At 35.8% G+C, this 18,348-nt stretch overlaps 6 protein-coding genes across 6 annotated transcripts; 2 read left to right on the top strand and 4 right to left on the bottom strand.

Moving 5' to 3' along the window:
- Positions 1-412: 412 nt before the first annotated feature.
- Positions 413-6,599, top strand: Wwox (WW domain-containing oxidoreductase). Its single transcript, XM_068294506.1, has 6 exons — positions 413-604; positions 681-1,193; positions 1,268-1,447; positions 5,947-6,076; positions 6,144-6,272; positions 6,329-6,599. Exons 1-6 carry the CDS (start codon positions 513-515, stop codon positions 6,515-6,517), a joined length of 1,233 nt encoding a protein of 410 aa, XP_068150607.1. The 5' UTR covers positions 413-512; the 3' UTR covers positions 6,518-6,599.
- On the bottom strand, positions 6,519-7,312 carry Sirup (Starvation-upregulated protein). Its single transcript, XM_068294507.1, has 2 exons — positions 7,083-7,312; positions 6,519-6,990 (listed from the first exon to the last, which is right to left on the bottom strand). Exons 1-2 carry the CDS (start codon positions 7,135-7,137, stop codon positions 6,692-6,694), a joined length of 354 nt encoding a protein of 117 aa, XP_068150608.1. The 5' UTR covers positions 7,138-7,312; the 3' UTR covers positions 6,519-6,691.
- A 581-nt stretch (positions 7,313-7,893) lies between these two features.
- Positions 7,894-10,594, bottom strand: Spn28Dc (Serpin 28Dc). Its single transcript, XM_068294739.1, has 2 exons — positions 9,681-10,594; positions 7,894-8,969 (listed from the first exon to the last, which is right to left on the bottom strand). The coding sequence occupies exons 1-2, from the start codon at positions 10,463-10,465 to the stop codon at positions 8,000-8,002; spliced, it is 1,755 nt and encodes a 584-aa protein (XP_068150840.1). The 5' UTR covers positions 10,466-10,594; the 3' UTR covers positions 7,894-7,999.
- A 2,898-nt stretch (positions 10,595-13,492) lies between these two features.
- Positions 13,493-14,851, bottom strand: LOC137580646 (uncharacterized). Its single transcript, XM_068294757.1, is given in 5 exon segments — positions 13,493-13,899; positions 13,901-13,988; positions 14,052-14,225; positions 14,285-14,529; positions 14,621-14,851. Coding segments are annotated over 5 exon segments (849 nt in total). The 5' UTR covers positions 14,831-14,851; the 3' UTR covers positions 13,493-13,767.
- Positions 14,852-15,094: 243 nt separating this feature from the next.
- Positions 15,095-16,942, bottom strand: LOC137580640 (thiamine pyrophosphokinase 1). Its single transcript, XM_068294750.1, has 3 exons — positions 16,553-16,942; positions 15,930-16,484; positions 15,095-15,872 (listed from the first exon to the last, which is right to left on the bottom strand). The coding sequence occupies exons 1-3, from the start codon at positions 16,899-16,901 to the stop codon at positions 15,739-15,741; spliced, it is 1,038 nt and encodes a 345-aa protein (XP_068150851.1). The 5' UTR covers positions 16,902-16,942; the 3' UTR covers positions 15,095-15,738.
- Positions 16,943-17,069: 127 nt separating this feature from the next.
- Rad1 (Radiation insensitive 1) lies at positions 17,070-18,192 on the top strand. Its single transcript, XM_068294755.1, has 2 exons — positions 17,070-17,252; positions 17,308-18,192. Exons 1-2 carry the CDS (start codon positions 17,103-17,105, stop codon positions 18,025-18,027), a joined length of 870 nt encoding a protein of 289 aa, XP_068150856.1. The 5' UTR covers positions 17,070-17,102; the 3' UTR covers positions 18,028-18,192.
- Positions 18,193-18,348: the final 156 nt, after the last annotated feature.

Here is an 18,348-nt window from a genome sequence, read left to right as displayed (position 1 = left end):
GGAATTTAAATACCAATATGCCAATTAACCATGTAAATGCCTATAAAGTATTTCTTTTCTCTTTTTTTGCTCATTTTTGTTATGACATTTACACACTTGAATGGGCATTTCCCCCTCTGTCTGGGTCTTGAGACTCGCAACTAAAGCATGTGTGTATTGGGCGATCAAGTGGAACAATATATATACATATACATATAGTATAAAATGGAAATAAAGCAAAATATTGGCTTTGAATATATTTATCAAGACTTTTTACATATTTGAAGGTTTTTTTCTGCCCAGTATTTTTTTGAAACATCAAAACGCCATTTGCCGCTTGCGGCTGCTAAAGGAACTAGAATAGTTTTGCATTTAATACCGATAGATGGCTCCATTTCAAACGATAGTTTGCTCACATCTCTAAGAGGCTAAAGACACACATCGCTAGATTCGTTCATTATCAGCTGTCAATTATTTTTTAGCAAATTTTTTTGTTTTAATTTTTGAAAATTTATAAGCAAATTTAAGCAAATATGATGGCAATGCCAGATTCGGACAGCGAGGACGAGCTGCCACCAGGATGGGAAGAGCGGGCAACTGATGAGGGCGTTGTTTGTTATGTGAAGTAAGTTAAAAGTCGCCGGCAATTAGAAACTTCAGAGGAACGGAATTACTTTAATCCCCAAACATCATTCAATTAGCCAACAGAGTAAAACCTCCCAATGGACACATCCAAGAACTGGGCGCTCTAAACGCATTACTGGCGATTTACCACTGGGCTGGGAGAAATACTACGATGAGCATAGCAAAAGATTTATGTTCCATAACAAGGACACCCAACAACGCACCAATGTGGATCCTCGTCTGGCATTTGCGGTTGAGGAGCCAACACAAAACATAGCCCAAGTGCGACAGCGTTTTGATTCATGCAGCACAGCGTTGCAAGTCCTTCATGGTAAGGATTTGCATGGACGTTTGGCATTGATAACTGGAGCAAATTGTGGCATTGGCTTCGAGACAGCTCGTTCCCTGGCCCTGCATGGCTGTGAAATAATCTTGGCCTGCAGGAATCGTTCTTCGGCTGAATTGGCCATCGATCGTATTGCACATGAACGTCCAGCAGCACGTTCTCGATGTCGGTTTATGCCCTTGGATTTGGCTTCCTTGCGAGCTGTTCAACAGTTTGTCCAGGACATCAAAGAGAGTAATATCAGGTGCATATATGATTAAGAAGATTGCTAAGAACTGTAGCATCTAAAATTATTTGTCTTTTTTTCTTTTCATTTAGCCACATTGATTATCTTATACTGAATGCTGGTGTTTTCGCTTTGCCTTACACAAAGACAGTTGATGGTCTGGAGACAACATTCCAAGTATCGCATTTATCACACTTCCATTTGACTTTACAATTAGAGGCATTATTTGATTATAAAACACGCATTGTTGTCCTATCATCGGAGTCGCACAGGTAAGCAAACTATAAATTTTACATAAATAGTCAATTTGTTTAGGATTAGCTGCAAATTCTTTTTTACTTATCTAAAGTCAAGATTCATTAGAATACAAAAACATATATCAATTTCTGCCTTAAATCAAAAATTAACAACAAGTTTTATACAATTCAATATAATAATACTGAGTAAAGTGATATATTTTAAGATACTCGAGTGATATTAACGAACTCTGTAACATTTCAATATAAAAGAAAGCCTAGACAAAGGTGTCGCTTTCCTTTTCCTTGCAAACGCAACAAACACTTAATTTCCTTTTAATACCTTAGAATGAAGTACAAAAGCATAACAATCTAGAACTTTCTATTTTCAGAGATTTCAAGGCTTTTATTATATTCAATATCAACTTGATATTATCAAGACATTAGGTTATTCAATTTTAATATGATTTCGAAATTGCTTTAAACTTGAACTATTTAGAGTTCTTAGCTTGGCTCTCTTAAGTTACAATTGTTATATAAATGTATATTTATTTATAAAATTTAATATTTTCAATATTTGATTAAAAAGTTTTAAGCCTTTATCCTGGCTGACCCCTTCACGTGATGGGTTAATAATCAAAAAATGCTGCATATTTACGGGCGTCTTTTAAAAAATGAATTCGTTTTTAAAATATTTCGCATTTTCTCACGCTGTTCACTCATTTATACACAATATTTTGCAATGTGATACAAATTATATTTTTATTAGTTAGGTTTAGGTTTAAATATGAAATAACTTGTTAATATTTATATATAGTATATTTCTTTTAAGGAGGTTTAAAATCGTTCTTAAAAAAAGGATTAGAAAATAAATTAACCCTTATGTGATTCGAGATCTAACTAGATGTTGTCACAACTTCAAGAAAAATTTAGTGTTTAAATAATGAGAATCCTTAATACTTTATAGCTACCAAACAATGGAGAAATTAACTTATGTGTGACTCATTTCTGGTCAATCTCCTTTAAATGGACGCCAGTGTAGTCTCATCGTTAGGTTTTGGCCGGCCGGCCAAGCCATTTGACATTATTTTCTTTTATTTTTTGCAAGTTGATTGCACTTTTATGCATCGGCAATTTGGACTTTGGACCAACCGGTTTCTCTGTCTCCGTCGTTTTTTGAGTTTTTTTTTATTATTATTTATTTAGCGTTGGTGTTGCTCCGCTTGTGGCTAAAACTATTTATAGTTTATGCATATCAAGTGAAGGCATTTCATGTTTTTCTCTTTATCTCCATCACGTCACCGGTTTTTGCTGTACAGTGTTCAAATGTTGTTCACCGATAACTGAAATATAATTTTTCAAGGCAAGAGATACAGAATTGTAGTGAACTTAGCTTAGAAAACATTTGTCTTTTAGTTGGTTTTTTTTATTGTTGTTGTAACAGCTTCGTTTGCATACTCGTATTGTGCGACGCAATCAGTACTACGCCACAGATTACACTATCAGAATTGAAAACCCACACCCCGGATTGACAGACATTAATTCATTTATCGCCCTCACGTGCAGACACACAGTGACTTGAAAATATTCAAATATGAAGTGAAATTCATATGGGAAATTTATTCGGAAATCAATAATTGGCTGACACCCATTGAAATTTAATTTCTCATCTCATTTAAATGAAAATTCGATTTGTTTTAAGGCTAAATAAAAACAAAAACGTTTTTTACCTCAACAATTGATTGATGCATAAACTAGAGTTTAATTCTTATAAGTTTATTAAAATGCATTAGGTATTTGCATTTATAGCTCGAGTTGCGATCTGACAAACTTGTTTTTATCCTTTAATAATGGATATATATTTACGTAATGAATCTATCATATCTTTTGTATTGAAAAGGTTCATTATAGTCTTTATAAATATAAATCATAACCAATTCAATGAAATATGGTTGCACTGACATCACATAAAAGGCGGATCTGGGGGAACTTCGCCCCTTAAAGGATTATTTGAAGATTATTGTAAATCCACATGACATTGAAAACTGCACTGACTGCATATTGCATACTTCTAGGGGCCGAATTTCTCACATTTCACATCCCCAGACCCGCATTACAGTGATTTTATACAAACTGTAGTTTATGGTTCAAAACGTGATATTATTTACAAATTCAAACATTCTTTAAAAAGTTTAATTAAACGCAATTGCGTCACTAAGGATATTAACGGGGCATATTTGACTCCTAAAGTATGCAAGAAGGAATCGAAATGTATTTTTTTTAAGTAAACAGAATTTTTGAATATTCTGCTGTTAAAAATTTATAAAGAATTAAATAGACCAAGTACTTAACAAACCAAATGAGTCGCTCTTAGTTTTTACAGACTGCCTGTAGCGTAATTTAGGGGGAGTTTCCCCATTAGCATTAGGTATCTTAGGAAGAATCGTGTAGAAAGAGTTAAAGTAGACACCACACCTTTTTATATTGTTATTGGACCTTTCATGCCAAAAGAAATACTTTATAGTCCAATTTGCTTTTCCATGCCGAGTTGGAAATACTTGTTACGTTTAAAAGTGTATTTACTCTTATTTTACTTAGTTTTCTGTTTGATTTTGTCATAGCTGAAAGGTCTTTAGCCTTGAAGGAAATTGAAGTCCAAATAACCAGTTCTTGCAAGGGGTACTTCAAACCACTGTGCACATTGTGACACACATAAATCATCGAAACTCTCGTGAACAAGCGGAAGAAGCATAAAACGCAATTGAACTCAAGAGTTGTTGTAGTACTGGAGGTGGTTTTTTTGCTGTTGCGTTCGTTGCTCGTCTCACGTACAACATTGTGTATCTCAATTGGGACCACGGTTAGTTAGATGGCTGAATGTATCTGTATCTCGTGGTGAGCATGCAACTGAAAGTCGCGTGCGCCATTCGTTGGTGTACTCACTGAAAGTCATGTATGCCATAAAACCAGATATGAAAAGTGGCAGAGAGTGATTTGATGATGAAATTTTTTTTTTTTGAACATTTGAAGATTCTATTGGGGTCAGTGCAAACTTCTGATTAGTTGGTGTTAATAAGTAATTTAACGGCTGAGATATTTTCACCTTTACTTGTACCTACCACAACAATTAGTTTTCCTCCCATTCGACATGCCTTTTATCAATGGAGCGGGGGTAGAATTTATTTATAAATTAAAGCAAATTTATGCATATTTTTGCGCTTACATTTTTTGCGTCGTTCTATTTACATATCGAGGAGACAGCGAGCCAGAGCCAAGCCGGGGGCATAACAAAATGAAAACAAATCCAAAGTCCAAAATGTGCGCAAAAGAGTCTCGTTTTATGGGACTGACGCATGCGCTACTTTTATTTTTGTTAATACTTATTATTAAGTCTGATTAAAGCAGCTAACATCTGACATATGGCTTATGGTTTTCTTCACCCCTTTTAGATATATAGTTTTCTATATGAATATTGTCATACATATTAGCTAAACCAGACTGTAATTAGATAGTTTTTATTATACAATATTTCCAGCTATTGTCTTTATTTTGGTTACTAGCAAATCAGACTTGATATTAACATGAATTAGTTAATTTTAGAATTGGTTCCCTGATATATACTTTGGTATGTTGATTTTGTCATTAGTTATTAGCACATTCTACTTAAATGAAATGAGTTAATTTTACAATTACTTTCCTGAAATTCAATTTATTTTTACCTAATGTTTAGGAATGTAATTTTATATTTCACTTTATGTCTTAGATCAGGCAATTAATTCAAATATTTAAGTCTAAAACTGGGTGAATAATTCAAGAAGTTACTTGAAATCTTAAGCTAGAAAACTAATTCTAGAACGAACCAATTTGAGATAATTCCAAAATAATTATCCTCATACTTTTGTGTTTACTTTATTCCTGTTTTTTTTTTAAGTCCTTTTTTAGTTTGAGAAGTAATATTTTGTCATTCATAAGATTTATTCTTCTTCTTAAGGGAAATCTACATACATACATATATACTTTATATGTTCCCATGAAAGTTATCAGTTGTAAGCATTATACATATACTGAGAACTTTTAGATTTGAACTGATCTTCGCCGTGAACCCTTTGACAGAGGTTAACATGCTTCTCTGTTTAATGATCTTTGTTTTATTATTTTAAAGAAAATTGCATTGTGCACTCGCCGTTATTTTATCACTTTTGTTGCTATTTATTTGTAGTAGGGCCTTTAACCATTGTCATTGCCTGGTTGGTGGGAACCTTTGTCTGAGAACGCGTCCCCAAATCCCCTCTCCTCGTTTGCATCTCATTAATGAGACTGAACGAGAGACCCAATCAAGACTCGTTTGCCTGTTGTGTTTGTGTGGGGGGTGCAAAGTCCAGTGAGTTCAAATGGATGGTGGATGTAGCCACAATCCATATACGACCAGTGGTATGAATGTATGTAGTTATGCTTTAAAAGAAACAAATCAACCACAAACTGCGTCTTAAAATACATAAATTTAATCATATTAAACTAAACCACTTTTCTTTCAGATTTGCCAATTTGCCTTTGGAGAATTTGAGTGTTAATCATTTATCGCCACCGCCAGAGAAATATTGGAGCATGATGGCCTACAATAATGCCAAGCTATGTAATGTTTTGTTTGCCCAGGAATTGGCCCAAGTGAGTCATCGGAGTGTGAAGTGTTTATATGGACGATTGACCCAGTTTTTTATTGTTTTGTTTTTAGCGCTGGAAGCAACGCGGTATTTCTGTCTTCTCGGTTCATCCTGGCAATATGGTTTCCACGGATTTGAGTCGTAACTACTGGTTCTATCGTCTGCTATTTGCCATAGTAAGACCATTTACCAAGTCCTTGGTATGCATTGCCACAATATTTGTTTATACATTATGTTAATGGCATTTATTCTACAGCAACAAGCCGCTGCCACAACAATTTACTGCGCCACAGCCAACGAATTGACGGGTTTATCGGGACTGTACTTTAATAATTGCTTTTTCTGTGAACCCAGCAAATTGTCAAAGAGCTCCAAATTGCAGGAAAATCTTTGGCAAGTTAGTGAAAATCTAATTCAGGAATTGTTTGCAGAACAAAGACAATAAATTTTCAATTTGTTTTTGTTTTTTCCGTTTATATATATAATAATGTAATTTGTATTAAAAAAAAAAAAATACTACACAAAAATCAGTGTTCGAGTAAATTATCATGCTTAGTATTAATATAAACAGCCTAATTATATTCTAAAGTGAGAGTATGCTACTTGCTAAAACAAAGGACTAGAAATCAGAAACGCGTCCTTTACGCTCCCAATCGCCATAACGTGTTGGTTCCGGGCCAGAGGGACCGCCAATTTCACCGGTGTACGGATTTGTCTGATTGGGCCAGGGCTTGAGGGGCTCCTTCTCCTGATAGGGATGACGAGAGAATTCATCTAATTTGCCCAAAGGTGTCTTGGCTCTTAGTTTCTTTTGAAAGGCCATGAATTTCTCTGTTTTGGTTTTCGGTTCCTTAATTTCCACCACAGAGCCGACTGAATCTCTGGCATGCCAGGCACTGCTTGTCGACAGATAGCTCACTGATAAGAGATAATATAGAACATTTATTAAATTTGCATTTGGTTCTTTTTTGGCAAACACACAAAAAGCACAATTGAATTTTCACACACACCTTGTTTGCCCATTTGCGGCAAAGAGCGCAGACTTTGTTTCGCCATCGACTGCATTTTAATTATTATTATTTAGTACTAAAATCTGTATTTAAGATTTGCCCGCTTCTATATATTATGCAAGATATTGTGAATACCGGGTTAGTTCTTCACTTGTTGCTTCAGCTGATTACGTCTTGTCACTGACGGTCTATTTTGAACTTGTGAGGCTTCGTGGGGCAAACACATTGCTTTTATTTGCGAATTCGACAAAAAACGAAATCAAAAAACAGCTGTTAAACCGTCGATAACAATATCGATGAGTACCCACAATAGTACTATCTATACATCGATGGTATTTTTATAAAACAATCGAAGTGCTAAGGTCGGAGTAAAAAGTCTGAGCCGGAAGTCCTAAGGTCTGAGTCATTTTGTCTGGGCGGGAACATTTAAAAAAATGTACTCTTGGATAGATAAACCATAATGAATGAAATATAGTTCTTTTTTGCAACTGAGGTTATTCACTATTTTCGGGAGGTATGACTTTTTGAAGCATTTCAGCACTAAAAAAAATATATTTAATCAAAAAGTGCAGACTTCTTATGAATTTTTCTGATTTGTATTCCCGCAAACAGGATTTCGGAAAAGATTAAGACTTTTGAATAACTCACAAATTGCCTAAAAACACCTGGACACGAAATTTTTAACCCTAATATGTAACAACAATCTATTGCATATATTTTCGGGTAAATTTTTATAAGTATATTTGTGGTTTTTCCTTATTGCCAATCATATTAATAGATTAAAGTTATAAACTCAAAATTTGTAAGTATATTTATATTATTTAATTGTATTTTATATGTTTTATTTTGTTTTCTTATTATGGTAAACTAAAAAGTCAACGAGCCTAATGAACTAATTTCTTAAAACTAGAAACTCTTTAAGCAACCGTTGGTGGTTCATTAATTAAACCATAGAACAGAATCAGTTTTGTTGGATCATGGCGAACCAGGAACATGAATGGAGAATCGACTCGGAAGAGAATATCTGGTCCAGATTTTTTCAAATACGCGATCGTAGCCGCTGCTGCCTCAGTGCCCTGTTCATTGACGGTGAAGTCAACCTTATGAATAATCTCATCCACATGGAGATCGGATTTGGGTCCACTTGTGGGAGCAGGCGCAGCACCACGCTGGGCCTCCAGATTACGTAAACTATCGCTGGTATTGCTCAAATTCTGGCGAGGACGTGCCGACGATGTTGATGATCTTCCCGAGGAGTTGGGTGCTGCTGTTGTCGGATTCTCCGCAATCAACGAAAAATCGTTCTGACTAATACCAAACATACTACCCAAACCGATTCTTTGTAAGACACTCTTCATGTTGACGGACTCTACTATATGGAATTTGGGTAAAGCCAGTAAAGTGGATCGTCTATACATTTTACTAATCAAACCCTCAATTTTATCCGCTGTCAGTTTTTGCTGCAGGTATTTCAATTGCACTATAGACGACTGCAACGGTTGAATGATGTACATAGTACTCAAATTTCCTCGAAAAGGTAAACCAATTATTTTGCAATTCAATTCGGGATCTTCGTGATAGGGAAAATTGCCACCAGTGGCCATCATTGGGACTCGCAAAATATCTTGAGAGGCCTCGCCATTGGGATAAAAATTATCTGGCTTAGTGGCTGATGGAATGAATTCCGTTTCCCAAAAGGCCTTGAAGTACAGAGCATTGGCCAAAATCATGCGAGTACTTGGTGGTATGTCCGCTGCGATAACATCAATGATTTTGTGCTTGGTTTTGGTTTCCACCCAGTAATTAATATTGTAGCGAGCTTTTGCTGGACTGGACTCAAAGTCCTGTGGTTTCAACTCCGAGTTATAGATTCCAGTGACTACTTGTCTGTAAATACAAATAAGTAGTTGTTAAAAATGAATGATGGGAAATTCATATTGAGGTTAGCAAAAAATCCATATTCTAAAGAATATAGGATTGGGTAAATATTTGATGGGAAAACTATTTTAAATTAAATACAATTTAACGATTTTTCTATCAAATAACACCTAAAATTTACGTCACTAGTACCAAGAGCTTTAGAACTAACAGAAACGCATATATGTATGTATGTATTTTAGTCTTCATTTCAATTGGAATATATGGATATAACGTTGATCCCATCTTTTGCTTCACAAAAGGCCCCCATCACCAGCCAAAGCATTGTTCAGAATGTATTAATAATGACTTTGGTATTTCCAGTTCCATAATTGAACCGCATAGCGATCCAGTTTTTTTTTTATACCATGCACCCAGAGGGTGAAATGTTATATTAAGGTCGACAAATTGTCATTTATCTAGTCATTTATCTATATGACCAAAACTTCGGACAACAAAATCTTTTACCAATATCCATCAGTCGTCTGATGTTTCATAAGAACCGGATAAAAAAAAAAAAAGCTAATTTAGAGAAGGAAGTGTTCGTAGGCTTGTAAGAGTGAGCGAAATAGCCTGTTTATGCTATAAATAAAAGCTTGAAATAGTTCAATCACTTATTGCATGGTATATCAAAGTCGGTATGCCGACTTGCTTACTTTATTTCATCAATTTGTTGCTCACCTGTAATCGGCATTGAGTGTATAGCCCTGTTGAGTGAATAAACCATTGGCCAGATACACCTCATGCGGGCCGGCACGTTGATAACGTTTGTTGGGTCGCTGATTAACATTATTCGATGGCTGACGCCAAGGATCCATTTCAATTTGACGTTGTGGTGACATTGCCTCCTTTGTGGGTTGCTGGACATCGCGTAGCATGAGACCAAATTGTTCATGCATAGTAATGGCATCGTTTAAGCCGAAAACCGACGCCAATTCCCGATAACTGTGACCTTTAGAACCCAACATAAGCAATGCCAAGGCTGACACTATACTTAGGGGTGAAAATACACTGGTTTTGCTATATTGTAAAGCCAATTCATTGCCAACACTTTGAGCAAAATGGAGAATATTCCTGGCAATAGCATTCGAAGCGGCCAGATCAACATAGGCATCTCCATAACCAACAGCAACTGGAGCAGCAGGAGGAGCAGGAGCAGCAGCAGCAGCAGGTCGTGGGGCTTGAGGAGTATATTGATTAACTTGAGAAGGGCTATTTGACTGATATTGTGGTGCTTCATATTGTTGCTGTTGCTCCTGTTGCAATTGTGTTTGCTGTTGCTGTTGCGGCTGTTGAGGCTGTGGTTCTTGATGATACTGCAGTTGATCTTGTTGCTGCTGCTGGTGTAACCTCTGTATGATTGCCATAGCCTCTGGAGTTCTTATATCTTTTCGCCATATATTCAATTGTGGTGTTTGACATAAAGCCAACACACAGGCCGAAGCCAATATTAACAATCGTAACATTTCTATAATTATTCAATTATATGCTTATCTTTTTATAGTTATACTATATATGTATGTATATAGATTTAGCACAAATAGATTGACAATTTTACACACAAAAATTCAACGAGATTGAAACACCTTCGTTGTTATTCTCAGACTGAATGATTCTCACTCATCGCCATTCATTATAAAATAAAAACTGGAATCGCAAACTCGTTATCAACCATCCAGCAGGCCCCAATAAAGCCCAGCTCCAGGTCTATGCGTTTCGCTCTCTTCCTCTCAGCTGATATTCCAAAAGCTTTAACCCAATGCCGCACAGTGGTTGAGATCCATTACACAAAGTACTATATTGTTGGAACTTTCAAAGAAGTTCAACACTGAACGAATATTCCTTGACCAAATTTTAGTAGTTTTCTAGATATAGTTCCAGTATATACATATGTAGATATAATCCTAAAAAAGAGTTCGCTGTAATCCCACTAAATTGTTTACTTTATCCAAAGCCTCATTCCACTGTGCAGTGACGAGTCATTACATTGAGCTTGGGTTATACCCTGCGCTTTGTTTGTTTGTTTACATGGTTTTTGACGTCTCATGTACTTTCTGCCATAGTTCAGTTCACTTTAGCTTTAGCCTCATTAATGTATATCGTCCCATAAATATGTAGATACATATCTATATATATAAATACATCTTTTGCCCTCTCACATATGCTATTTAATGTAGAAGAAAAAAAAGTCAGCAAAAAAACTCCAAAGTTCTACGAAGCGTATTACGGAAATCCATTTAAAGCTCACTCTTCATACTCGGCATACTAATTTAATCTGAATATATGGAGATATCTACCTATATTTTTCTTTCGCATTATATCATAACTGTTTGAGCAAATATTTTAAATATTTTAAAAGAACACATATGTACATTTGTATTTGCATGAACGTCATTAGATTTGTCATCAGAGTGCGGGGAAGTTTGTTTGTGACAAGTCAAGACCAAATAGGCAGGCAAATGTGATACAAACGAAAAGCTTGGTGATTTCCCCTCTTCTTTTCTGCATCCAGAATATGACATTTTAATGTAATGGTAAAAGCCGGAATCCGGTTTATAAATAACAGTGATTAAAAGCAGATGATCTCTTAGAACAAGCTGTTTATGATTATCTCATATGATTAGAAAGATCTTTTAGAATATCTTTCTAATGTCTTTCGGGATTCTGATGTCCTAGGTAAAGAAATATAACATTAAGAAAACTAATTTTAAAAATCCCATTTGTTGTCAGGTCTGAAATTTTTTTTTAAAATCATAAAACGAAAAAATCTACATATTCGTGTGAGTACATCACGCAAAAGCCATTAATATTCAGACTTTTATCATATTCTCAGGGCCATTATATGTCACTTGCTTCGCATAATTTTTATAACACTTAAAATTTAATATCTTTATATAGGGGCACATAGCCCCTATGTGAGAAGACACAGGTAAAAAATAAACGAATCGATATGATATTTTCAAATTGCATTCAAATTTTATTATCAAAATAATAATTGCCATTCCACAAATAATTCATTTCTGAAGACTCCAATGTATCTTATCAATGGATTGAAATCCCAGTTTCTCAAACATTTTGCGTGATGGAACATTTTCAGGCACCACAGGCGCTAGAACTTCATCTCCCAGCTCAGAGATCGTTTTTGAGAGATAGCGAACCATCAAACTGCCCAGACCCAAACGCCTGTGAGACTCCAGAACTTGAAGTAGACCCAATGAGCCGTTGGTGTGTCTAAAATAAAAATGTTTTTTAGGAGATTCTACATAGTTACCATCAAATTTGGCATCTTATAATACCTCAAGCACCAGGCAATTAATTTGCCAGTCTCATCATAAGCTCCCACCGAAACATTATACTGTATTAGACGGCGAGTCCGATTCATGGCTTCGGCGTCCCGATGTGGCCACAATTCACTAATAGTTTCAGCATCTTTAAGATCCAAACTGGCTAGAGTAATTCCAAGTGGAGCACTAGAAAAGAAGAGATCGAATTATTATTGAAATTACCCTGTAATGGCATATACCAAGGTCTTTCCTGGGAATTTTCAATATTTTCAGACTTTAAGGAGCAGAAGGAGCTGCCCTGGAATCTGGAATTTAACTTACTCAGTTTTAAAATTGGAAACAATTTCTTTAGTAGCGTGATACATAATCGTTTTCTCAGTCCAGATTTCTCTATCCGGAAATCTGTTGAAAAAGGCACTTGCAACTGGCATTAACCGTGAGTCATAGGCACAGAGTAGATATTGATCTCCAGTTGCTGGTAGTATTTGAAGAGCCTTTGTTAAACATTCCAGATTGTCATTCAATGTATTAAAGTAAAGTTGATCCCCATGTGACTTGGCTCCGGACTTGAACTAAAAAATAATTCATTTTATTAGCTAACAAAGTTAATAAAAATAATCACTTACTATCAGCAGAAAAGTGCCATCTGTCTGCCAATTGCCATTGGGCGACAATATTTTTATATCAAAATTAGGTTCTTTTTCTTGCCAATTAATAAAATTACTTAAACATTGATAGCCCGGTGTATATATTGGCTTAATGGCCCAAAGATCCTTTAGCGTTTGCCAATCTTTTCTTGGTATTTCCACCAAGGACAGTGATGCAATTTCAGACATAACTTTTCAGCTGCAAACACGTTGACAAACTAAACTATGAAAAGATTTGGCTAATATCAAAGTATGACATTATTTTATTTTTTGGCCATCTTTATGATTTTTGTGAGATTAGAGATAGTCACTTGTAGAAAGTACCATAAAGTTAAACAGATAAGAGCTCCAAGTTTTAGGGACTCTTCATAAACTCTGAAACTAAATGACGCGAATTTTCAGAAATTTTGGTTTAGCAACAATCAAAAAATGTGTTAGTATCCCATCGGCAATCAAATAATTTACTAATGATATAATCTTGACTGTCGATCTCTTAAATATGGAATACCTTTTTACAATATACTTTCAATCTTCATATTACACAGTCTCAAAAACGACTTGATAAAGTAAGTAAAAACTTTATTTAAATATTAATTCCGATTGTCATAGAGTTCGAATGGTTTATCGTTTCAATTTAGGGTCACTGCATTCAGATATATGTATATAAAAACATGTGCATAATATATGATTTCATTCATATGTGCGAATATATACTCTTTTTAAAAGTTTTTCGCTTAACTTAAGCTGGTGTAACAATTCAGATAAAAAATATTGTCTTATGATCGTTTCGTCCTATCTCAATTTCCATTCAGATCGTTTGCCGATTGGGGTCAGTTGTTAGGCAGTTCCAAAACTCCAATAAACCCGATCAATAGGTTGGAAACCTAATTTCTCAAACATTTTGCGAGACGGAGTATTGACATGGACAACAGGAGCCAGAACTTCATCTCCGAGTGCTGAAATTTTTTTTGGAAAGATAACGCACCATCAGATTGCCCAAACCCAAACGTTTATGGGATTCGAGAACCTGGAGTAAACCCAATGAGCCAATTGGGAGCCTGAAACAAGAAAAAGATAAGTGCATTAAGAGATAAGCAAGTCATTTGATATGCCAGACCTACCTCAAGCACCAAGCTACCAATTTGCCACTGTCATCATAGGCTCCCACATTGACATTATATTTGATGAGACGATTGACAAAATCTATAGACCCAGGCTCACGATGCGGCCAGATTTCGTTGATAGTTGGAGCATCCCCAATCTCCAACGATTTCAGAGTAATCCCCGGAGGGCTTCTGCAATGAAAGATTGAATAAGTGAACTCCTTAAAGATAATTTAAATAGAATTTCTTACTCAATGGTAAAACTCGATACAAGCTCCTTACTGGCATGATACCAAACTGTCTCATTAGTGTGTACCTTTTGATCGGGATATCTATTAAAATAGCTTTTGGCACTGGGTAAAAGACGTGAACAATAACCAAAGAGAAAATATTGTCGTCCAACTGCTGGGACAATTCCAAGAGCTTCAGTCAAACCATCCAGGTTATCGTTCAAAGTATTGAAATATAAATGTTCTATCTGTTCATTCAGTTTTAGCTTCATTAAAAGATAATATACATACATATATGTATGTATGTTTAATATTAATAAATTGTCAACAATTGAAAACTCACACTCACACACTTACACATAGAAGAAAAGTTCCGTCGTTTTGCCAGCTTTCGTTTAAAGTGAGTATTTTTATTTGCAATTCCGGTTCTCTTTTCTTCCAATCAATGAAAATGTTCAGACATTGATAGCCAGGTGAAATAGTTGGCTTGGTGGCCCATAAATCTCTCAATTTTGGCCAGTCATTTGTGGGAATCTCCAACAGGGACAAAGATTTTAGCTCCGACATGACTCGACCGATCCACGCAAAGACGCCTGAACACTGAACTAAGTGTAAGCACTGTACCCAAACAGCTGATATTGTGTATTGTGAAATTATTAATTCTAGAAAGGAGAGTGACAGAGAGTGGGCTAAGCAAAACAAGGCGTATATGCTATAAACAAGCAGCTATTCACACATACAAACATATTTGTTGATACATATATATTGAATTACTACACTGTCAAACAAAACCTTTGCACATTTTCACTTCAACGATATCAGTTAATCCAGTTTTACGATGATAATTACAATGCACTTCTCAAGGGCAAAACCTTTATTTCTTAAAAATATCTTAAACTAAAATGATGGCGTTTGCAGTTTAGGAACATCAAGAACATGTCAACATGTTCATTAAATTGCATCTAATTGTAAGATCTAAATTTAGCTTGTTTTTGTTAAGAAAACAAAAATTGCTGACCAAAATTCTCAAGTCATTGTGTCAATTGCTTTATATAGGCCTTTATCTAAGAAACAAATCAATTACAATCAATTGGAAAACTACTAGCAAGGTACGGAAGCTCTTTTATTAACAAGATAGTATTTGGTTCTATTTAAATTTTCAGAATTCTATTAATCTCGTGTGCAATTTGCCACACCTACTTAAGAGAGAGGCACACCCAACTAAGACAAAAAGTCTCTTAATGCACATTTTTTGTGTAAGACTTTTTAACAACTTTTTTCCATTCTGGCCACCCAGTAGAGATAACCGACCATCTGACCAACAAATTAATAACAATTAACATTTGACTTAGGGTAAGTTAAATTAAGTAGTTAACAGACGCATGCATACTTATGTATATATGTATGTGTGTAGGTTGCATACATATGCAATTCGATTGCGTGTAAGTACTAATTAAGTCTTCCCATAGCCTCTCTTATCGGATTTTTTCCTCAAAATCATAAGCACCCATGGACCAAATTAGATTTGCATCCGTCTCCACTTGAACAAACTCTGTGGAGTATGTATTCGACGTGCTGACCATGCCTCCAAAGTCCATTTGTGCATGATCTAGAAAAGAATGGAAAACTTAGAAATTGTTTAGTTCCTATAACCATCTCGACTTACATAAATTCCATTTTAGGCCTGTGGTAGTGACATTATGAGCCATTGCACCAATTGGCATTAGAGAGCACCACCGTTGACCAGTGACCAAGTCAAGAGGTATCTGTATTGTATGCTTGCCGGGTCGTAATAGCCAGGTAATGGAATCTCCGCTTAATAGATAAACTTTACAATTATCTTTTTGCACCTTATAAAGGGTATTCAGATTCGCCATAAGTTGATCGAGGCGACCAGAGTTGTCATTGAATACAACTACATCTTGGACTTTGCGTTGCTCCATCACTGGCAGAAGGACATTAATGGCTTTTGTAAAATCTGTGGCATCTTGATCAGGTGTATGAATTTTTGGTGTCGTTTTGAAAAATTCCACTGTTTCCTCGGTGATGGAATCAAAATCTCCAGTTATTACATCCGGTGGCGCTATTAAAGGAGCAGTATCTGCCTCAGTATCCTTGGCTCCTTTGGATTTGGTTGGTGAGCTGTTCTTGCCGTCTCCTTGAGACAAGACAAAATCGCGCCAGTGATTTGATCCCCCATCAACCGCACAACGGACAATGGCTAATAGATTAAAAAAAAATTACAAAAATTTAACGGTCACTCATAATCTCTCCTCCGTTTGACCTTACCATTCTTCCATAACAACTTCACCACGTGACTTGGAACCTGAATTTTTCGATTAAGTACCACACAAACATGGCCATTCTCTCCCAATTTGAAATTTTCTTTAATCAAATCACCCGGCGTCCATTTAAACTCTTTAGGCGGTATTGTATGGTCCATTTGTTGACGAAATCCAATTGTTGTTTTTGTGCACAGTTTCCTCGTGCGTAGGTGTGCAGCGTTGATGTGATGAAGGTTGCCAGCCTGCTGAATTTGACTTACATCTGGCAGCGCCAAGAGCGTTATGCTCCTGCTGCTCGTTAAAACCAAGTTTAAAACACGCCAACGCGTGCCACATAATGGTACGTAAATCATAAACAATAATTTTGATATATGTGTATATAGTATATGGCTAATAAAGCAAAACACATTTGTTAAACGAAAAAAAAAATAAATTATAATTTGAATGGAAAAACTCCCGCCAATAGCCACCGACTGCGTGCTATCGAAAATCAGCTGTTGGGCATTCCAAATGGCGGTCTTTCGAGCATTTTGTTGTTTACGAATGAAGAGTTAATGCATCATTCGAAAAGTCTTTATGAAAAGGGCATAATAAAGAATCGCAAGATGTTGACGCAATCCCAATATCCCGACTATAAATTTGTCTGCAGAGTAAATCACATTAAAACCTTTCACGCGGCCATAAAATCGATTTGCTTCAGCGATGTAAGAACGAAAATGACCAAACTGGCTCTTTTTGTTATGTTTTTCTTGTTTTCAGTTCGGAACTTTCCTAATTAGTGAAGATGGTATGCGTATAACAGTCGATCAGGCAAAATCCATACAAGCTACTGTGTATATGCTGCCCAGTTTCTTTGAAGAGTTTTATGTGCAAGATTTCCAAAGCTTTGGCATAAAAGTCAATGTCTTGGCCGAATGCCTTAGCCTGTATGGTCTGGCCGATTGCGGGGTAAAGTTGCTTTACAAAGGCGAGGGAGCTCCCCTGATGATTCTGTTGGACCCGCATGATGATGAGGACTTGAGTACGGAATGTGCCATCAAGACTATGAACGTGGATGAACCTATGGAATACGAGCTGGATGAAAGAAGTTCCACTTTAAATACACTCTTTATACGTGGGCCTGATTTGTCCAATATTTTTCATGAACTGGACAAGGCTGCCGAGGAATTCGAATTCACCATTTCCCCCAAAAGTCCTCACTTTAAAATAACCACTCTTGGTGTCATCCAATCCGAGTCAAGTGTGGAGGTGGCAAAGACTTCTGACATGATGTTAATGTTCAATTGCCAAGCCACAACTGTGGCTCGCTATAAATGCCAACAGATTCGAATGACCAACAAATCCTTACAGGTGGCCACGAAAGTGGCCATTAAAACAGATAGCAGTGGCCTCCTGGAGTTGCATTTTATGCTGCAAGCGGAGAATCAAGAGGACATCTATGTTCAGTTCTATGTAACGCCTCTGCTAGACATGGAATGAAAATATCATTTTCATTTTATGAATACCCCAAACGCGTATGTATGTATATCGAAAATTAATTAAGGATTTTGATCTGTTGAATATTTATATAGAATAAATAGAATAGCTACTAATAATAATTAACTAACAAATATTTTAATAATTTTCTTTTATTTATAACAAAAATATTTTAATTTATTATAGTGTGCGCAATTATCGATAACAAAACACTTACAAAAACGAGTGCATTAGTTAGGGGAAGAGTTTCGCAACAACTAAAATTGAATATTCAATATATGAGGAAAATACACAAAATATTTAAAATATTTCTATTTCTAAAGG

Source organism: Drosophila tropicalis, unplaced genomic scaffold (genome assembly GCF_018151085.1).
Source record: "Drosophila tropicalis isolate 14030-0801.00 unplaced genomic scaffold, ASM1815108v1 contig_845, whole genome shotgun sequence".
NCBI classification, from domain to species: Eukaryota; Metazoa; Arthropoda; class Insecta; order Diptera; family Drosophilidae; genus Drosophila; species Drosophila tropicalis.
The sequence above is the reverse complement of the archived record's forward strand: the minus strand, read 5'-3'. Positions and strand labels throughout refer to the sequence as shown.